The 16789-nt window shown below is 33.5% G+C and overlaps 1 protein-coding gene across 1 annotated transcript; it reads right to left on the bottom strand.

The window, feature by feature from the left end:
- Nucleotides 1-11: 11 nt before the first annotated feature.
- LOC135124200 (histidine decarboxylase) lies at nucleotides 12-16778 on the bottom strand. The gene is made up of 12 exons (XM_064049099.1): nucleotides 16756-16778; nucleotides 16439-16481; nucleotides 16024-16310; nucleotides 8669-8788; nucleotides 8273-8551; nucleotides 7895-8124; nucleotides 1369-1439; nucleotides 1298-1317; nucleotides 1148-1246; nucleotides 601-1096; nucleotides 389-556; nucleotides 12-343 (listed from the first exon to the last, which is right to left on the bottom strand). The coding sequence occupies exons 2-12, from the start codon at nucleotides 16464-16466 to the stop codon at nucleotides 177-179; spliced, it is 1965 nt and encodes a 654-aa protein (XP_063905169.1). The 5' UTR covers nucleotides 16467-16481; nucleotides 16756-16778; the 3' UTR covers nucleotides 12-176.
- Between the last annotated feature and the right edge of the window lie 11 nt (nucleotides 16779-16789).

Raw genomic sequence — 16789 nt, 5'->3', positions numbered from 1 at the left:
ACTGACACGAAAATTCTGCAACATCGATTTATTCTATCCATGCATACACTGATCTACATCTACATCTACATCTACAGTTAGTTGGTTATTATTGCATGGCACAGCAGTAGAACTAGGAAGATTTTTTATAACTTTCAAAACGACACTTTTAACGCAAATCTACGAAAATTAGTAGTTCATTTTTCAATCGCCACCATCTGGTGGCCACACTTGTCGCAAGTCTTGTATTCTCCCGGAATCATGTGTGGAACCTGGTGGTCAACCGACTTAGACCTCTTCTGCTTAGGAAAGTTCGGAACTTGTAGAAACTCATCGCTGAAAGCCTCACCATCGTTAGCTTCCCCTACAACCCAACATAATTATGAACCCACACACCCAAATCCAGTACCAGAATTGTTGCTAGTGTGGTCATCACTTTCGTTACGATCCTCCAAAATGGGTAACCCTTCCCCCGGACTAGTCGCTCCAGTTTCGATACCATGGAACAAATCCAGACGCGAATCCAACGAAAACTGCTTTCCGGACATCAAAATCCCCTTGATGCGTCTCCTCATCGCTACAACCACCAATTAACAAAGAACTTCACTTTTGTACCCTTACCAGGACTATTTTGGGCATTCTGTCTCAGTTTAATCGTCTTGGAAAACTCCTCCAGGACGTCGTCTCGGTCGTAAATGGCTACAAAACTCCCGTTGACTATCTTAGGCGACATGGGCGAGTTCGCCAATAGCAGACTAGTACCGAAATTCTCGTTCTTGTTTTTAGTGTCAGCGAGAGGCACTTTTGCCCTAACCCTTATATTCTGGTCATCCAGAACCAGCGTAGCCACCGCCCGAATTTCGTTCCAGTCCTTGACGATGTCCTCGTTAGTAGTCCGTTGCGACGTCACCGTGAACCGTATCACGTACTTCTGTTTAATGATAGCCGGGACGCAGTGGATTTTTCCTCTTGAGTTGAGCTTCTTCCACAAGCTTTCGGTGATTACGTTGTCACCGACTAGACGGAAGACCACCAGACCCAGGTGACGCTGGGCCGGGATTTCGAAACGAGGGTCGGAGTTTACTAGAGCTTCAAACTTCTGGGCCAGACGTACCCCCTACACAATTACTAGTTTTATATAAATAAATAACACAGAGTTAGGTGGTACCTCTCGGATGTGCTTTTGCAAGCCCGTAATCCCGTAGTTGCGAATCACGAACCAGAGTTTCAGCGCTCTGAATCGCTTGCTCAGAGGGATTTGCCAGTGCTACAACGACAGTTGGAGTGAATTTAGACAACATTGTCGAACGGTACTTACCATATAATCAATTGCAAGACCTGTTAATTGTTAATTGGTACGATTAGGCTTTTTTGTCGAGAGGGATTTACCTGAGTACTCGTGTTGCAGGTAGAGGGGGTCCACGTTGAACGCTTGGTGCAGAGCTTGGCTGTTTCGTACCCTGGAAAATTGTTGTGTAACAACGCTTTGTTTTATTTTTTAATTTGGAACGGTTAACTGTCGCATTAGAATTTATTACCATTGCAAAATCAGAGGTGTAAAATGCACGAAGATAATTGGTAAAAGCAAGGCTGAGCATCGTTTGAAAGTTAATAAGCGTGGCGTAACGCTTTTCGCATTGTTTTTGTTTTTATGTTAATTTAATTGTGTGTTTATTGGAAATTAACGGCTATAATGAGGTGGGAGTGGGTAAGGCGCTGGAGAATTAAGGTTAACAAAAATTTGAAAATCAAATTTGTGGTGTGTGGCATTTTTGACGCTTCGCTGCAAACTGAAAAAGTTTACCAAATTTATTAATCAACTCATATAATTAAATGGTTTCAATGTGAAAACTGTTACTTTTGTATAAAATTTGCACGACTTCGGCAGAAAGTATAATTATAGAAAGTTTATTATCTATTAAGCTAGTTGTTAGTGATTGTAATAGTTTAGTTTTAAAAAGTTTTGCAAACATTTCCTTTATATATTTTTTTTCAAATGTCAGTCATATTTGTTTGTAAACTTTGGTAGATAATTAATATAGGAAATTTGAATAATAATCTGGCTTTAAAAACTGTCTCCAGATGATCCTGATTTTTTTTCAGTTTTAAACTTTGAAATCGTTTTATAGTTTTGTTCATCAATTCTAAATAAAGATATGTTCCAACCTAAGAAGTATCCACAGTGACTATAAGACTTCAAGAAATCGAATAATGAAGACCAAAACTTGGACTCTATATCCATCGAAGAGTTATAGGTCGTCAAAATTGAAATTTGCTTTTTCAACAATGGATTTAAGAAAAATTTTGTCCAAATTAATGAAAATATTCAACAACTAAAACCAGAGACGGACACAGGGGTGCAAAATTAATCTCTAAACTGAATTTCAATCAGATGAGAAAATGTTTCTGCTTTTGATCTATTTGGTCAAATTTTTCGTATTTAAACTCGCTGAAACGAATGTGAAAATTATTTTCTTCAGTAATCCGAGCATCCTGAAAAATAATCTGACTTCAAAAGTTATCTCCGGGTCGTCCTAATTTTTTCAAACATTTTTACCTATTGACACTTCTCAGAAATGCTATCGTCAAACATTTGTGTCTGTCAATTCCAAACCTACATAGATTTCGATTTCGTTCTAATAATTATCCACAGTGACTACAAGACTTCAATAAATCGAATGTAAATACCAAAAGTCGAAATTTATTGCCGTTCTGGAGATATAGGTTCTCAAATTTCAAATTTGTTGTTTTGACAATGGATTTAAGAAAAAATGTATCCAAAATAAAGAAAATATTCAACAGTTGAAGCCGGAAACTGACTCAGCGGTGCAAAATTAGTCTGGTGACTGAATTTCAATCAAATGGGAAAATGTTTTTGTTTTTGATCTGTTTTTTCGAATCTATCCTACCGTCAAATTTTTCGAATTTCAATAATATGAAGCTATCTCGCTTAAACGGACATCAAAATTGCTTTCTTTACTAATTCGAGCATCCTGAGGAGGAATCTGACTCCAAAAGTTGTCTCCTGGCCGCGGTCGTCCTGATTTTTTAAAATTTTTAACTATTGAAACTTCTGAGAAATGATATGGTTTTATATTCTTGTCCGTCAATTCCAAACGGACATAGATTTCGTTCTAAAAATTATGCACAGTGACTACAGGACTTCAGTAAATCGAATGGTAAACACCAAAAGTCGGAGTCTGCTGCCGTTCTGGAGTTATGGACCGTCAAATTTGAAATTTGCATTTTAACAATTGACTTAAGAACAATTTCGTCTAAAATGATGAAAAAGTTCAACAAATGACGCCAGAAGCAGACTCAACCGCGCAAAATAAGTCTAGAAACTAAATTTCAGTCAAGTGGGAAATGTTTTTATTTTTGATCAATTTTTTTGGAGCCCATCCAAATCGCCAAATAGTTAGAATTTAGATAATATCAAGCTATCTCGTTTAAAAAAAAACAAATCGCTTGAACAAATACCGATTTGTGTGAAAATCCCTATCTACACTAATTCGAGCCTCCTGAACAAGATCTGGCTTTAAAAGTTGTGTCCAGATAGTCCTGATTTTTTTTTAATTATTTTTTAACCATTGACACTTTTGAAAAGTGACATTGTCTTACATTTTTGTCTGTTAGTTCCAAACAGAAATAGATTCGGTCCTAAGAATTATGAACAGTAACTAAAGGACTTAAGGAAATCGAATAGGAAACACCAGAAATCGTAGTCTTTTGCCGTTCCAAAATTCTGAGCCGTCAAATTTGAAACTGGTTTTTTGACTAAAGATCTATGAAACATTTCATCCAAAATATTCGACAACTGAAGACAGAAACGGACTCAGCGCCACAAAAATAGTCTCGAAGCGGAATTTCAGCCAAATTGGAAAATGTTTTATTTTTTATCTACTTTTTTCGAATCCATTCTATCGCCAAATTTTTCGAATTTAAATAATATCAAGCTTTCTGGCTTAAAAAATCACCGATTTGGGTGAAAGTCGCTGTCTACACTAATTCGAGCCTTCTGAATAAAATCTAGCTTTAAAAGTTGTCTCCAGATGGTCCTATTTTTTTTATTATTGTCTAACCATTGACACTTTTGAAAAATGACATTGTCTAATATTTTTGTCCGTCAATTCCAAACAGAAATAGATTCACTCCTGGGAATTATCCACAGTGACTAAAGGACCTCAAGAAATCACATAGTCAACACCAGAAATCGTAGTCTATTCCCGTTCCAAAATTATGGGCCGTCAAATTTGAAATTTGCTTTTTGACAATTGATTTAAGAACAATTTCGTCTAAAATGATAAAAAAATTCAACAACTGACGCCAGAAGCAGACTCAACCGCGCAAAATAAGTCTTGAAACTAAATTTCAGTCAATTGGGAAATGTTCTTATTTTTGATCAATTTTTTTGGAACCCATCCAAATCGCCAAATATTTAGAATGTAGATAATATCAAACTACCTCGTTTAAAAAAAAAACGGATATGTGCGAAAATCGCTGTCTACATTAATTCGAGCCTCCTGAACAAGATCTTGCTTTAAAAGTCGTCTCCAGATAGTCCTGATTTAGTTTTAATTATTTTTTAACCATTGACACTTTTGAAAAATGACATTGTCTTACATTTTTGTCCTTTAATTCCAAACATGAATAGATTCGGTGCTAAGAATTATGAACAGTAACTAAAGGACTTCAGAAAATCGAATAGTAAACACCAGAAATCGTAGTCTTTTGCCGTTTCAAAATTCTGAGCCGTCAAATTTGAAATTGGTTTTTTGAGTAAAGATCTATGAAACATTTCATCCAAAATATTCGATTTAAATTCGAAATGGGTAAAAAATTAATAAAAATTTCGCTATTACACAAATTCATTAGTCGTCATCGGGGTTAAAAATACCTCAGAATGTTTCCCATGTAATGAAATAAAATTCTGTTCAACAATTTTTTTTATTATCATCACTTTAAACTTTGGGTTTCGTTTATTTAGAACATGATGAAAAAATTTACCAGAATGACCCAACCGGACCTGACCTGACCTGACCTAACCCAACTTGACATGATCTAGAGGTTTCCATAGACAGAAACTTTGAAAACGTTCGAATCTTGATCTCTATTCTTTGATATTTATCTGTTTCTGGCTCTATAGATCCTAGTTCCTGACCTGACCTGACCTGACCTAACTTTACATGACCTGAAGGTTTTCACGGGCAGAAACCTTGAAATCGTTCAAATCCTTATTCCTATTCTTCGATAATATTTATCTGTTTCTAGCTCTATAGATACTAGTTCCTGACCTGATTTAACATCATTTGATCGGACCTGACGTGACCTGACCAGACCTGGCATGTCCTAATCTATAAGTTTCATGGACAGATTCCTTGAAAACCTTAAATCCTGATAAAAAATTTTGATGTTTATCTATTTCCGGCTCTATAGAAGATGACCTGACTTGACCCGACCTGACCTGATCTGGCTTTACCTCACCTGAGTTGACCTGTTCTGGAGGCTTCAATGGGCAGACTCTTTAAAAACCTTCAAATCCTGATCCCAGTTCTTTAATAGTCATCTGTTTCTAGCTCTATAGATTCTAGTTCCTGACCTGAGTTTTCGCTTTTTCAATTTCTCGATTGTCCAGTTTTTCGACTTTTCTGTTTTTCGAATTTTCATTTTTTCAATTTTCGATTTTAGAATAATTGATTCACCCAATTTTCGATTTTTCGCTATTTCGATTTTTCGGTGTTTCGATTTTTCGGTGTTTCGACTTTGCGATTTTTTGATTTTGATTTTTCGACTTTTCGGGTTTCGATATTTCGTTTTTTGCATATTTCGATTCTTGGATATTTCGATTTTTCGAAACTTTTTCCTTCTTTCAGTTTTTAGACCTCAATTTTTTACTTCTTCCGTGTTCGAATTTTTAATTTTTAGCTTTTCACTTTTTCAATTTCTCGATTTTTCAGTTTTTCCACTTCTCTATTTTACGAATTTTAAAAATTGTTTCAACTTTCGATTTACGAATATTTGATTTATCGAGTATTCGACTTTTCGATTTTCCGATATTCGAGTTTTCAATTTTTTGAATTTCGATTCTTCAATTTTTGACTTTTCCTTTTTTCGAATTTTCGACTTTCTATTTACGTTTTTTTTGTATATTTCGATTCTTGGATTTTTCAATTTTTCGAAATTTTGGTTTTTTAATTTTTGATTTTGGACTTCTAGATTTTTGAATTTTCGGTCTTTTAATTTTTTGTTTTTTCGAATTTTTGATTTTTCAATTTTTCAATTTTTCAAGCGTTCCAATTTTCAGTTATTGAATTTTTGATTTTTCGATTTTTCCAAACTTCAGTTTTTACACTTTTCAGTTTTTTACTTTTCGATATTTGATTTTTTGACTTTCCGGAAAATTTTTCTAGTTACTCCATTTTCGATATCTCCATTTTTCGATTTTTAATTTTTCGGAGTTGTTATTTTATTATTTTTACTTAATAGAAATCCCAACAAAAATCGCAAAACCAAATTTTATAATTATTCAAGGATCCCAATTTTTTCATAAGCCACATAAAAACATTTAAAAAGTTTAGAATTACTAAAGAACCCTATTTTCAGAAATTTGAGAACTCAATAAATCGAGATAATTTGAAATTTTCGTAAAAAGATTAAAATTTTCCGATCTACCGGAAATTGAGTTTCTGGACTAATCAGTTTTTGAATACTAATTCGATTTCACGAAATCACTAAGAATTTGAGCCATTTTCCTTGTTAATGAAAACTACTCTGATCCCAGTTCTTTAATTGTTATCTGTTTCTGGCTCTATAGATTCTAGTTCCTGACCTGACCTGATCTGACTTGATTTGGTCTGAGCTGACGTGACCTGACCAGACCTGGCCTGTAATGTTCTGTAGATGTCATGGGCAAATTCCTTGAAAACCTTCAAATCCTGATCCCAATTCTTTGATGTTTATCTGTTTCTGGCTCTATAAATTCTAGTTCCAAAGATAACCTGACCTAACCTGACCTGACCTGACTTGTCCTAACTTGACATGATGTGAAAGTGTCCACGGGCAGAAACCTTGAAATCGTTCAAATTCTTATTCCTATTAATTGATGTTTATCTGTTTCTGGCTCTATAGATACTAGTTTCTGATCTGACTTGACGTGACCTGACCAGACCTAACCTGTCCTAAACTATAGGTTTCATAGACAGATTCCTTAAAAAACCCTCAAATCCTGATACCAATTTTTGATGTTTATCTGTGTCTATCTCTATAGATACTAGTTCTGAAAATGACCTGACCTGACCCGACCTGACCTGATCTGACTTGACCTCACCTGACCTGACCTGTTCTGGAGGCTTCAATGGGGAAACTCCTTGAAAACCTTCAAATCCTGATCTCAGTTCTTTGATAGATACCTGTTTCTGGCTCTATAGATCCTAGTTCCTGACCTGACCTGACCTCATCTGACCTAACCCGACCTTGTCTGATCTGGAAGCTTTCATGTGCAGAATTCTTAAAAGCCTTCAAATCCTGAATCCTATTCTTTACTATTTATCTGTTTTGGTCTCCATAGATAAAGTTCCGAAGACGTAGACCTGACATGATTTGACATGACCTGACTTGACCTGATCTAACCTGACCTGACCTAATCCCTATTCCTTGAAAACCTTCAAATCCTGATCCATATGTAAATACAACAAATTCAGGCTCATTCAAACTTTTTGTTTTTTGTAGAATTTAATCATGAATAGTTTCCCCAGATTGATTGTTTCCGCTCCTCTTCTTTTTTCAGTTTTTTTTTAATTATTTACCTGCTTTAAATATATATTAAGATATTTTAACATTTAAGACAGAACAAGTTATTGGATAATTCTAGTATGTTCTGTTCCCGAGCAACCTTAAATACATTTACCACACTTACCACATCGCCGTACAGTCAAAATGCACCATCAACCACTTCGAAGGGTTGAACGCGATGGAGTCCACCTTGTCCACCCCCTTCAGCCACACCCTGTATTCAGGACAGATGAAAGCGCTCCCCGCGTACGCCGCGTCCACGTGCAGCCACAAGAACTCCTCCTCGCAGACGTCGGCCACCTCCTCCAAGTGATCGAAGGCGCAGGCACCTGTCGTCCCCAGGGTGGCGCAGACCTACGCACATCAGAACAGAACAGTCAGCGACATCAATCCTCCTCCCCAGCGCCCGCTATTAATTGCGCCCCTCGGGATTTGTGCGGATCGCTACTTTTAAGAAGATTTCCCCAATTAGTTATTTGTGCGGAAACGTCGCGATACGCACCCAGAAGGGGATGAAGCCGAGCTCGCGGTCCTTCCGGACGGTCTGGAGCAGCTCGGGGCCACGCATGGATAGGTTCTGGTCGCACTCGATATACCGGATGTGCACTAAACCGATCAGGGCCGCCTTCTCCACGCTGGAGTGGGCCTGGTCGGAGCAGTAGGCCACGAGCTTGCTGTTGATCTCGCCGTTCTCGGCGTCGGGGTAGAGGTCCTTGTATTTCCTGATGGCGCGCCAGCGGCCGGCGAGCAGGCTGATGAGGGTGGACTCGCTGGCGGTGGTCTAGGAATGAAAATTTTGAAAAAAAAATGAGAATTTTGGATTCGTCCTAAGTCTGTACAGTGTACACGTTTTTCTTTTTGAGCCCTAGATTTTTGAAAAATTAATCTAGCAACTCACCTGTATCACCCCACCTCCACTACCATTTTTTCGGTGCAAGAAGTCCTCTGGAAGTCCAACCATCTTTCCCAGCCAATTCATGACAATCATCTCAAGCTCTGTGGCTGCAGGACTTGAGGCCTTAAATATATCAGGAAATACTTAACATTATTAAATTAATTGATGTTTAGTAAAAAAAGTAAACTAAGAAGTAGATGTTTTGGGCTTCTTGTGTTATTTTTATAATTGTCATTATTTAAATTAGTGAGACTTCAGTTTTTGGAAATAAAAAGGGTGCAGCTTAAGCATTTTATGAATTTTACTCCAAAAATTAAAAACAACACTATGGACTTATTTCCATTGATTATACTGCCCATATTCGTTGCTATAGCGACCGATGACGTCATCAAACATTTTAACTTCCGGAGCGATAGGGAAGTATTGAAATATTGTCATTTTCCTTAATATTTTCATTTCACGTTTTATTTCTTTTGTGTGTTTGCCTTTCTATGTCTTAGAAATATATTCAACACCAAGGTGGGTTTGGAATTTAAAAAGTTATCTAGAGTTTGAAAAAAGAAAATGTGTTACATATTGAATACAAACATTAATTTATGGAAGAAATAAAACTAGATTTAGATCAACAAAAATAAAAACATTATTTATAAAAACAAGAATAGGAAAAATTAGATCAATAAACAAATAAAAAAATCTGCGCAACAGAACAAGAAGGAAGGAAAACAGAGGTAGAAAAAGATTTTCGAAAAATTCTCTTTGAAAAAGATTTTTTTATCTCGAAAAATGTCATTTTTCATTTTGTCGTTTCCGGAAAAATGATTTCAATTTTCGGAGAAATGCTGAAAAAACTTCTACAAGTCGAGATCCACAAGAAAAAGTCTTTGAGTAATTTTCGAATTGTGTTCGAAATTGTGGTCAAAAAAATCATAATGAACAATTCAGATTTTTGAAAAATTTACTAAAAATTCTAAAAAAATTCAGGAATATCAATCTCGACGAATATAAAAGGTTATTGGTTCCGGAGCAAGATTTATGAAAAATTCGGTCTGAAAATTGTCATTTTTCATTTTATCGATTCTAGACAACTTGTTGGAATTTTCGAAGAAATGAAGCCAACTCTGAATCTACAAAAAAAGTTCTTAGTTAATTTGGAATAGAGGAATAGTGCTTAAAAAACGGTAAAAAGTCATTTCGAAAAACATAAAGCCTTAATTGTTCCGGACTAAAATTTTCTCAAAATTTCTTTTGGAAATGTTTTTTTTTTTTTTTAATCTCGAGAATTATATTTTTTCATCATATCGAAAAAATGTTGGAATTTTCTACAGATTCGAAATCTACAAGAAAATATCTTTAGGTAATTTTTTTATGGTGTTTAAAAAACGGCCAATTATTCATAGATTGAAATTTTTGAAAAGTTCCCTACAAATCCTCAAAAAATTCTGGCATATCAATCTCAACAGCTGATTTGAAAAACATGAAGTGTTACTGGTTCCAGACCAAAATTTTGGAAACATTCGATTCAAGAGTGATTTTTTTTTATCTCGAAAATTGACATTCCTTATCTTATCGATTCTGAAACAATTGTTGGAATTATTAACGAAATGAAGCCGAAAATAAATTTTGCAAGTCGAAAGCTAAAAGAAATTGTCATCCTGATTTTCGAATAGTGGTCGAAAAATAGTAAAAAAAATCATACATAAAAAAAACAGATTTTTGAAAAGTTGCCCGAAAATCCCCAGAAAATTCTGGGATATAAATCTTCATGGTGGTGACACGAAAATTGTAAACTGTTAATTGTTCCGGACTAAAATTTTCCAAAAATTCGGTCTGAAAATGTTTTTGTTATCTTGAGAATTATCATTTTTTTAAGTACATTTTCCGTAAAATTGTTGGAATTTTTGGACCAAATGAAGCCAAAAATAAATGGTAGAAACCGAAAACTACAAAAAAATATTTTTAGGTCCCAAAATCGATCAAAAATTCATTGGTTCAGTGAAAAATTGAAATTTTTGAAAAGTTGCCTAAAAATCCTCAAAAATTCTGGGATATCAATCTCGACGAGCTGATTCGAAAAACAAAGTGTAATTAGTTCTGGACCACGATTTTCGAAAAATTCGCTTTGAAAATGATTTTTTTAAATGCAAATTCCAAAAAAAAAACCTACATTAAGAATTTGAGAATTTTGAAAAGTTAGCTATAAATCCTTGGAAAATTCTGGAACATCAATCTCAAAGAGTTTATTCGAAAACATAAAAAATGTTACTGGTTCTGCACCAAGATTTTGAAACTGATTTTTTTTTTAACTCGAAAATTATCATTTTTTTGTTATATCGATTCTGGAAATACTGTGGAAATTTTCGAAAAAATGAAGGTGAAAATAAAGTTTACACGTCTACATCTACAAGACAATGTCTTTAAATAATTTTCAAATGGCACTCAAAAAATGGTCAAAAATTCAAATATTGAAAAATTGAGATTTTTGAAAAGTTGTCAAAAATCCACAAAAAAATCAGACACATAAATCTGGACAAGATGATTCGAAAAACATAAATTGTAACAGGTTCTGGTTTTCGAAAAATTCGGTTTGAAACTGAAATTTTATTATCTCAAAAATTGTCAAATTTTGTTTTATGAATTCTGAAATTATTGTTGAAATTTTCGAAGAAATGATGCCGAAAATAATTTCAACAAGTCGAAATCTAGAAAAAAATGTCTTCAGGTAGTTTTCAAATGTCAAAAAACGGTCAAATATTGAAAAATTGAGACTTTTGGAAAGTTGCCTAAAAAATCTCAAAAAAGTCTGAGATATCAATCTCGACGAATTGATTCAAAAAACACAAAGTGTAATTGGTTCTGGGCCAAGATTTTCAAATTCGGTTTAAACTGATTTTTTTAACTCGAAAATTGTTTTTTTTTTTGTTTTGTTTTATTGATTCTGAAAATATTGTGGAAATTTTCGAAGAAATGAAGTCGAAAATAAAGTTTACATGTCTAAATCTAGAAGAAAATGTCTGTAGATAATTTTCAAATAGCACTCAAAAAACTGTCAAAAATTCAAACAAATTGAAATTTTTTAAAAGATGCCCAAAATCGACAAAAAATTCTACCATACAGATCTGGGCGGGTTGATTCGAAAAACATAAAGTGTCTTAGTTCTGGACCAACATTTTCGAAAAATTCGGTTTGAAACTGAAATTTTTGTCTCGATAAAAATCATAGGTACAGTGAAAAATTGGAATTTTTGTAAAGTTGCCCAAAAATCCTCAAAAAATTCTAGAATATCAATCTCGCCAATATGATTCGAAAAATATAAAGTATAATTAGTTCTGGATCAGAATTTTCCAAAAATTCGGTTTGAAAATGATCTTTTTTTTATCTCGAAGATTTATCATTGTCATTTCTTGTTTTATCGATTTTGGAAATACTTTTGAAATTTTCGAAAAAACAATGCCAAAAATAACTTCAACAACTCTAAATCTACAATCAAATAGTAAATCAAAATCCATCAAAAAAATTCCTACATTAAAAAATTGAGATTTTTGAAGAATTAGCTAAAAATCCTCGGAAAATTTTGGAACATCAATCTAAACGAGTTGATTCGAAAAACATTAAGTGTTCCTGATTCTGGACTGTGATTTTTGAAACATTCGGCTTGAAACAGAACTATTTTTAACTCGAAAATTGTCACTTTTTTGTTTTATCGATTCTGGAAATTTTATTGAAATTTTCGAAGAAATGATGCCGAAAATAACTTCAGCAAATCGAAATCTACAAAAAATGTCTTTAAATGGTACTCAAAAAACTGTCAAAAATTCGTACATTCAAAATTTTTGAAAAGTTGCCCAAAATTTCACAAAAAATTATGGGATATCAATCTCGATGTTTTCTCGATTCGAAAAACATAAAGTGTGACTAGTTCTGGACCAAGATTTTCGAAAGATTCGGTTTAAACGATTTTTTTTTTCTCGAAAATTGTATTTTTTTTTGTTTTATCTATTCTGGAAACTGCGAAAATTTTCAAAAAAATGAAGCCGGAAATAAAGTTTACAAGTCTAAATTTACAAAAAAAAATCTCTTTACGTAACTTTGAAATGGTACTCAAAACAAACTGAAAAACGCTCAAAAAATTCAAAAATTGTTGTTTTTGAAAAGTTGCCCAAAATCCGCAAAAAAATTCTGGCATATAGATCTGGACGAGGTGATTCGAAAAACACAAAGTTTTGGTTCTGGACCAACATTTTCGAAAAATTCGGTTTGAAATTGAAATTTTTTATCTCATAAATTGTTATTTTTGTTTTTCCATTCTAGATTTATTCTTGACAATTTCGAAGAAATGATGCCGAAATTAACTTCAAGAAATCGAAATCTACAAGAAAAATGTCTTCAGGTAATTTTCAAATGGTACCTACAAAAACGGTCAAAAATTCATACATTGAAAATTGATGATTTTTAAAAGTTGCCCAAAAAATTCTCAAAAAATTCTGAGATATCAATTTCGACGAATTAACTTGAAAAAATAAAATGTAATTGGTTCTAGACCAAAATTTTCGAAATATTCGGTTTAAACTGATTTTTTTAACTGGAAAATTGTCGTTTTTTGTTTTATAGATTCTGGAAATATTGTGGAAATTTTCGCAAAAATAAAGCCGAAAATAAAGTTTATACGTCTTAATCTACCACAAAATGTCTTTAGATAATTTTCAAATGGTACTCAAAAAATAGTCAAAAATTCAAATATTGAAAAATTGAGATTTTTGAAAAGGTGTTCAAAATCCGCAAAAAATTCTGGCATATAGATCTGGACGAGCTGATTCGAAAAACATAAAGTGTAATGGGTTCTGAAGCAATAATTTCGAAAAAAATGTGTTAAAACAATTTTCTTTAAATCAAAAATTGTCATGTTTTTTATAAATTTTGTAATTATTATTGAAATTTTCGAAGAAATAATGCCGAAAATAACTTCAACAAGTGGGAATCTACAAGAAAATATCCTTAGGAAATTTTCAAATGATACTCAAAAACAGTCAAAAATTCGTACATTCATAATAATTAAAATTTTTGAAAAATTGTATGTCCCGTTCCCCTGTAATTGGGCCTCAGTGCCTGTTGGGGGACGTAATTAATAAAATAAAATAAATAAAAAAAATAAAAAATAAAAATTGCCTAAAAATTCTCAAAAAATTCTGGAATCTCAATCTCGAGGAATTGATTCAAAAAACAAAAAGTGTAACTGGTTCTGGACCAAGATTTTCGAAACAATCCATTTAAATTTTTAACTCGAAAATTGTCACTTTTTATTTTATACATTCTAGAAATATTGTTGAAATTTTCGAAGAAATCAAGCCGAAAAGAAAGTTTACATGTCTAAATCTACAAAAAAATGCCATTAAAAAATTTTCAAATGGTACTAAAACATGGTCAAAAATTCAAACACTGAAAAATTGAAATTTTTGTGCAATCGGCAAAAAATTCTGGCATATAAATCTGGACAGCTGATTCGAAAAACATAAAATGTTTTGGTTCTCAACCCACATTTTCGAAAAATTCGATTTGAAACTGAAATAAATTTTGCAAGTGGAAATCTACAAGAAATTGTTTATCAGTAATTTTCGAATGGTACTCTTAAAACGTTCAAACAATTTATATATTAAAAAATCTACATTCTTGAAAAGTTGCTAAAAAATTTTTTAAAAATTCTAAGGTATAGATTTCCACGAACTGACACGAGAAACATGAAATGTTAAATGTTCCGGACCAAAACTTTCCAAAAATTCAATTTGGGAATGATTTTTTTTATCTTAAGAATTATTGGAATTGGAATTGTTGGAATTTTCCAAGAAATGAAGCCAAAATAAATTGTACAAATCGAAATCTACAAGAAAATGTATTTAGATAATTTTCGAATGCTACTCAAAAAACGATAAAAAATTCCTACATTCTATTTTTAATGTATGAATTTTTTGAAAAGTTGCCAAAAAAATCCTTTTTTGAAGAAACTGGGAAAATATCAATTTTTGGTTTGGAAAAAACTTTTTAGAATTATAATTTTTTTATTATATTGAAAAGTTGCCTACAAATCCTCAAAAACACAAAGTGTAATTGGTTCAGGACGACAAGATTTTCCAAAAATTCGCTTTGGAAATGAATTTCTTTTTATCTCAAGAATTGTCGTTTCTTATTTTATCGATTCTGCAAAGTTGTGTCCAAATTAAGCCGATATATTCTGGAAGTCGAAATGTACGAGTAAATGTGGTTAGGTAATTTTTAAATGGTACTCAAAAAAACGGTCAAAAATACAAAAATTGAAAAACTGAGCTTTTTGAAAAGTTCCCCAAAATCCTCAAAAATTTCTGGAAAATAAATAGATCTGGACGAGCTGATTCGAAAAACATAGTGTTACAACAGGTTCTAGACAAGATTTTCGAAAAATTCGATTTTAAACAGAAATTTTTATCTACAAAGCGAATTTAAAAATAAAAAGTGCTAGTGGTTCGAATATGATCATTTTTTAACTTTTTTAACCTGTTGAAATTTTCAAAAAGATTAAGTAGAAAATAAATTCTACAACTCGAAATCTACAAGCAAATGTCATTAGGTAAGTTTCGAATGGTGCTTAAAAACAATAAAAAAAATCATACCGAAAAATTGATATTTTTGAAGTTGCCTAAAAATCCTCAAAAAATTCCGGGATATCGATCTCGACGAGCTAATTCGAAAAACATAAAGTGTCGTTGGTTCTGGACCAAGGTTTTCTAAAAGTTGAATTTGAAAGTGTTTTTTTTTTAGAAAATTGTAATTTTTTCATTGATTCTGGAAAAACTGTAGAAATTTTCGAAAAAATAATGCCGAAAATAACTTCTACAGTCGAAATCTGCAAAAATGTCTTTGAGTGATTTTCAAAAACTGTTCAAAAAACGATCAAAAAATTCATAATTGATATTTCCGAAAAAAAAATTATAGGAAGGATTAAAATATACTGATTAACCACAAATATAAACGCACAATATTGTATACGTTTTAGATATTAAGAGGACGTCGTCATTTTTTTTTAGAAACCACTCGCTCAATATCCTTAAAATTTTAAGAACGGAGTAACTTCATAATTAAAATGTTACAATGATCAAAATTAATATGTTAATTCCCACCAAAGATGCGCCTTGAGATCCAGCAGTATTGATTTCGCCTCAAAATTCAAACTCACTAAATTAGCAGTGGATTCTTGAAATGAAGCCATAACCACTTTTTTATTATTTTAAGGCTTCAACCTTAAAAAAATGACGCTCTAAATCGCTTTACTGTTATCTTCAAGAAATTTTAACAAGCTCAAACCGCACACCTAGTTCCAGATCCGTACTCACCCAAGTGAACCCCACGCAGTTAATGGCGTTGGAGAGCATCTCCCCCAGCATGGAGGGGTAGCTCGTCAAGGCCGGAAAATAGGCGTGCATGTGGGGGCTCTGCCAGTGCGTGACCCCCGGCATGATCACCTTCTCCACGTCCTCGAAGATCCGCGGCCACGGCTCCCCGTCCACGGGCGCGCTGTCCGGGATCAGGTCCCGCAGGAACCCGGGCTTCTTCTCCGGGAACACCCGCCGATCCCGGATCTCCTCCAAATAGTCGGCGATATAGTCAACTAGTTCCTTGCCTTTAATTGGAAAATTTGAATTTATATAGACGCGTATGTGTCGAAGACTCAATCGCAGCGTTTTATTGTTTCGTAAAACGTTATTGGGGCGTATGTTATTGTTAGTTCGACAGTTATGGCAGACTTACCCCGGAGGCGGTACTCGGCGGCGTCCATCGGGGCGGCGAATGTCTGAAATTGTAAGGGGGTTAATGCGGGGCTGTTGTACGGTTTCGGATTAGCTTTTCGGGAGTTTGGGGCTTTGATTTAAGCAGGTTTATTAGTTTAAGAGGGGTTTAAAAAGTCGGGTTATTAGCGATTTTATTAATCACGAACAACCAAAACACAACGTTTTTTTCCGAGTAATTTTTGAAAAAAAGCTTTTCGTGTAGTTGTACTTAATTTTAATTGGTTTAGTTTGACGGTTAAAAACGCTAATTTGAGTTTTCTTAGTGGGGTGACTTACCACCAGTTCACTGTTCACACTAAATAAACTGAAG

Source organism: Zophobas morio, unplaced genomic scaffold (assembly GCF_036711695.1).
Source record: "Zophobas morio isolate AGI-343-1 ecotype UQ-CSIRO unplaced genomic scaffold, CSIRO_AGI_Zmor_V1 ptg000007l, whole genome shotgun sequence".
Taxonomy (NCBI): domain Eukaryota; kingdom Metazoa; phylum Arthropoda; class Insecta; order Coleoptera; family Tenebrionidae; genus Zophobas; species Zophobas morio.
Note: the sequence above shows the minus strand (reverse complement) of the source record. Positions and strands in the feature narration are given on the sequence as shown.

Coding starts and splice junctions, on each gene's coding strand:
- LOC135124200 (XM_064049099.1), bottom strand. CDS start 16,466: ATGGACGCCGCCGAGTACCGCCTCCGGG. Junction 16,311..16,438: donor CGCCGAGTACCGCCTCCGGG/GTAAGTCTGCCA, acceptor TTCCAATTAAAG/GCAAGGAACTAGTTGACTAT. Junction 8,789..16,023: donor ACTGCGTGGGGTTCACTTGG/GTGAGTACGGAT, acceptor GATATATTTAAG/GCCTCAAGTCCTGCAGCCAC.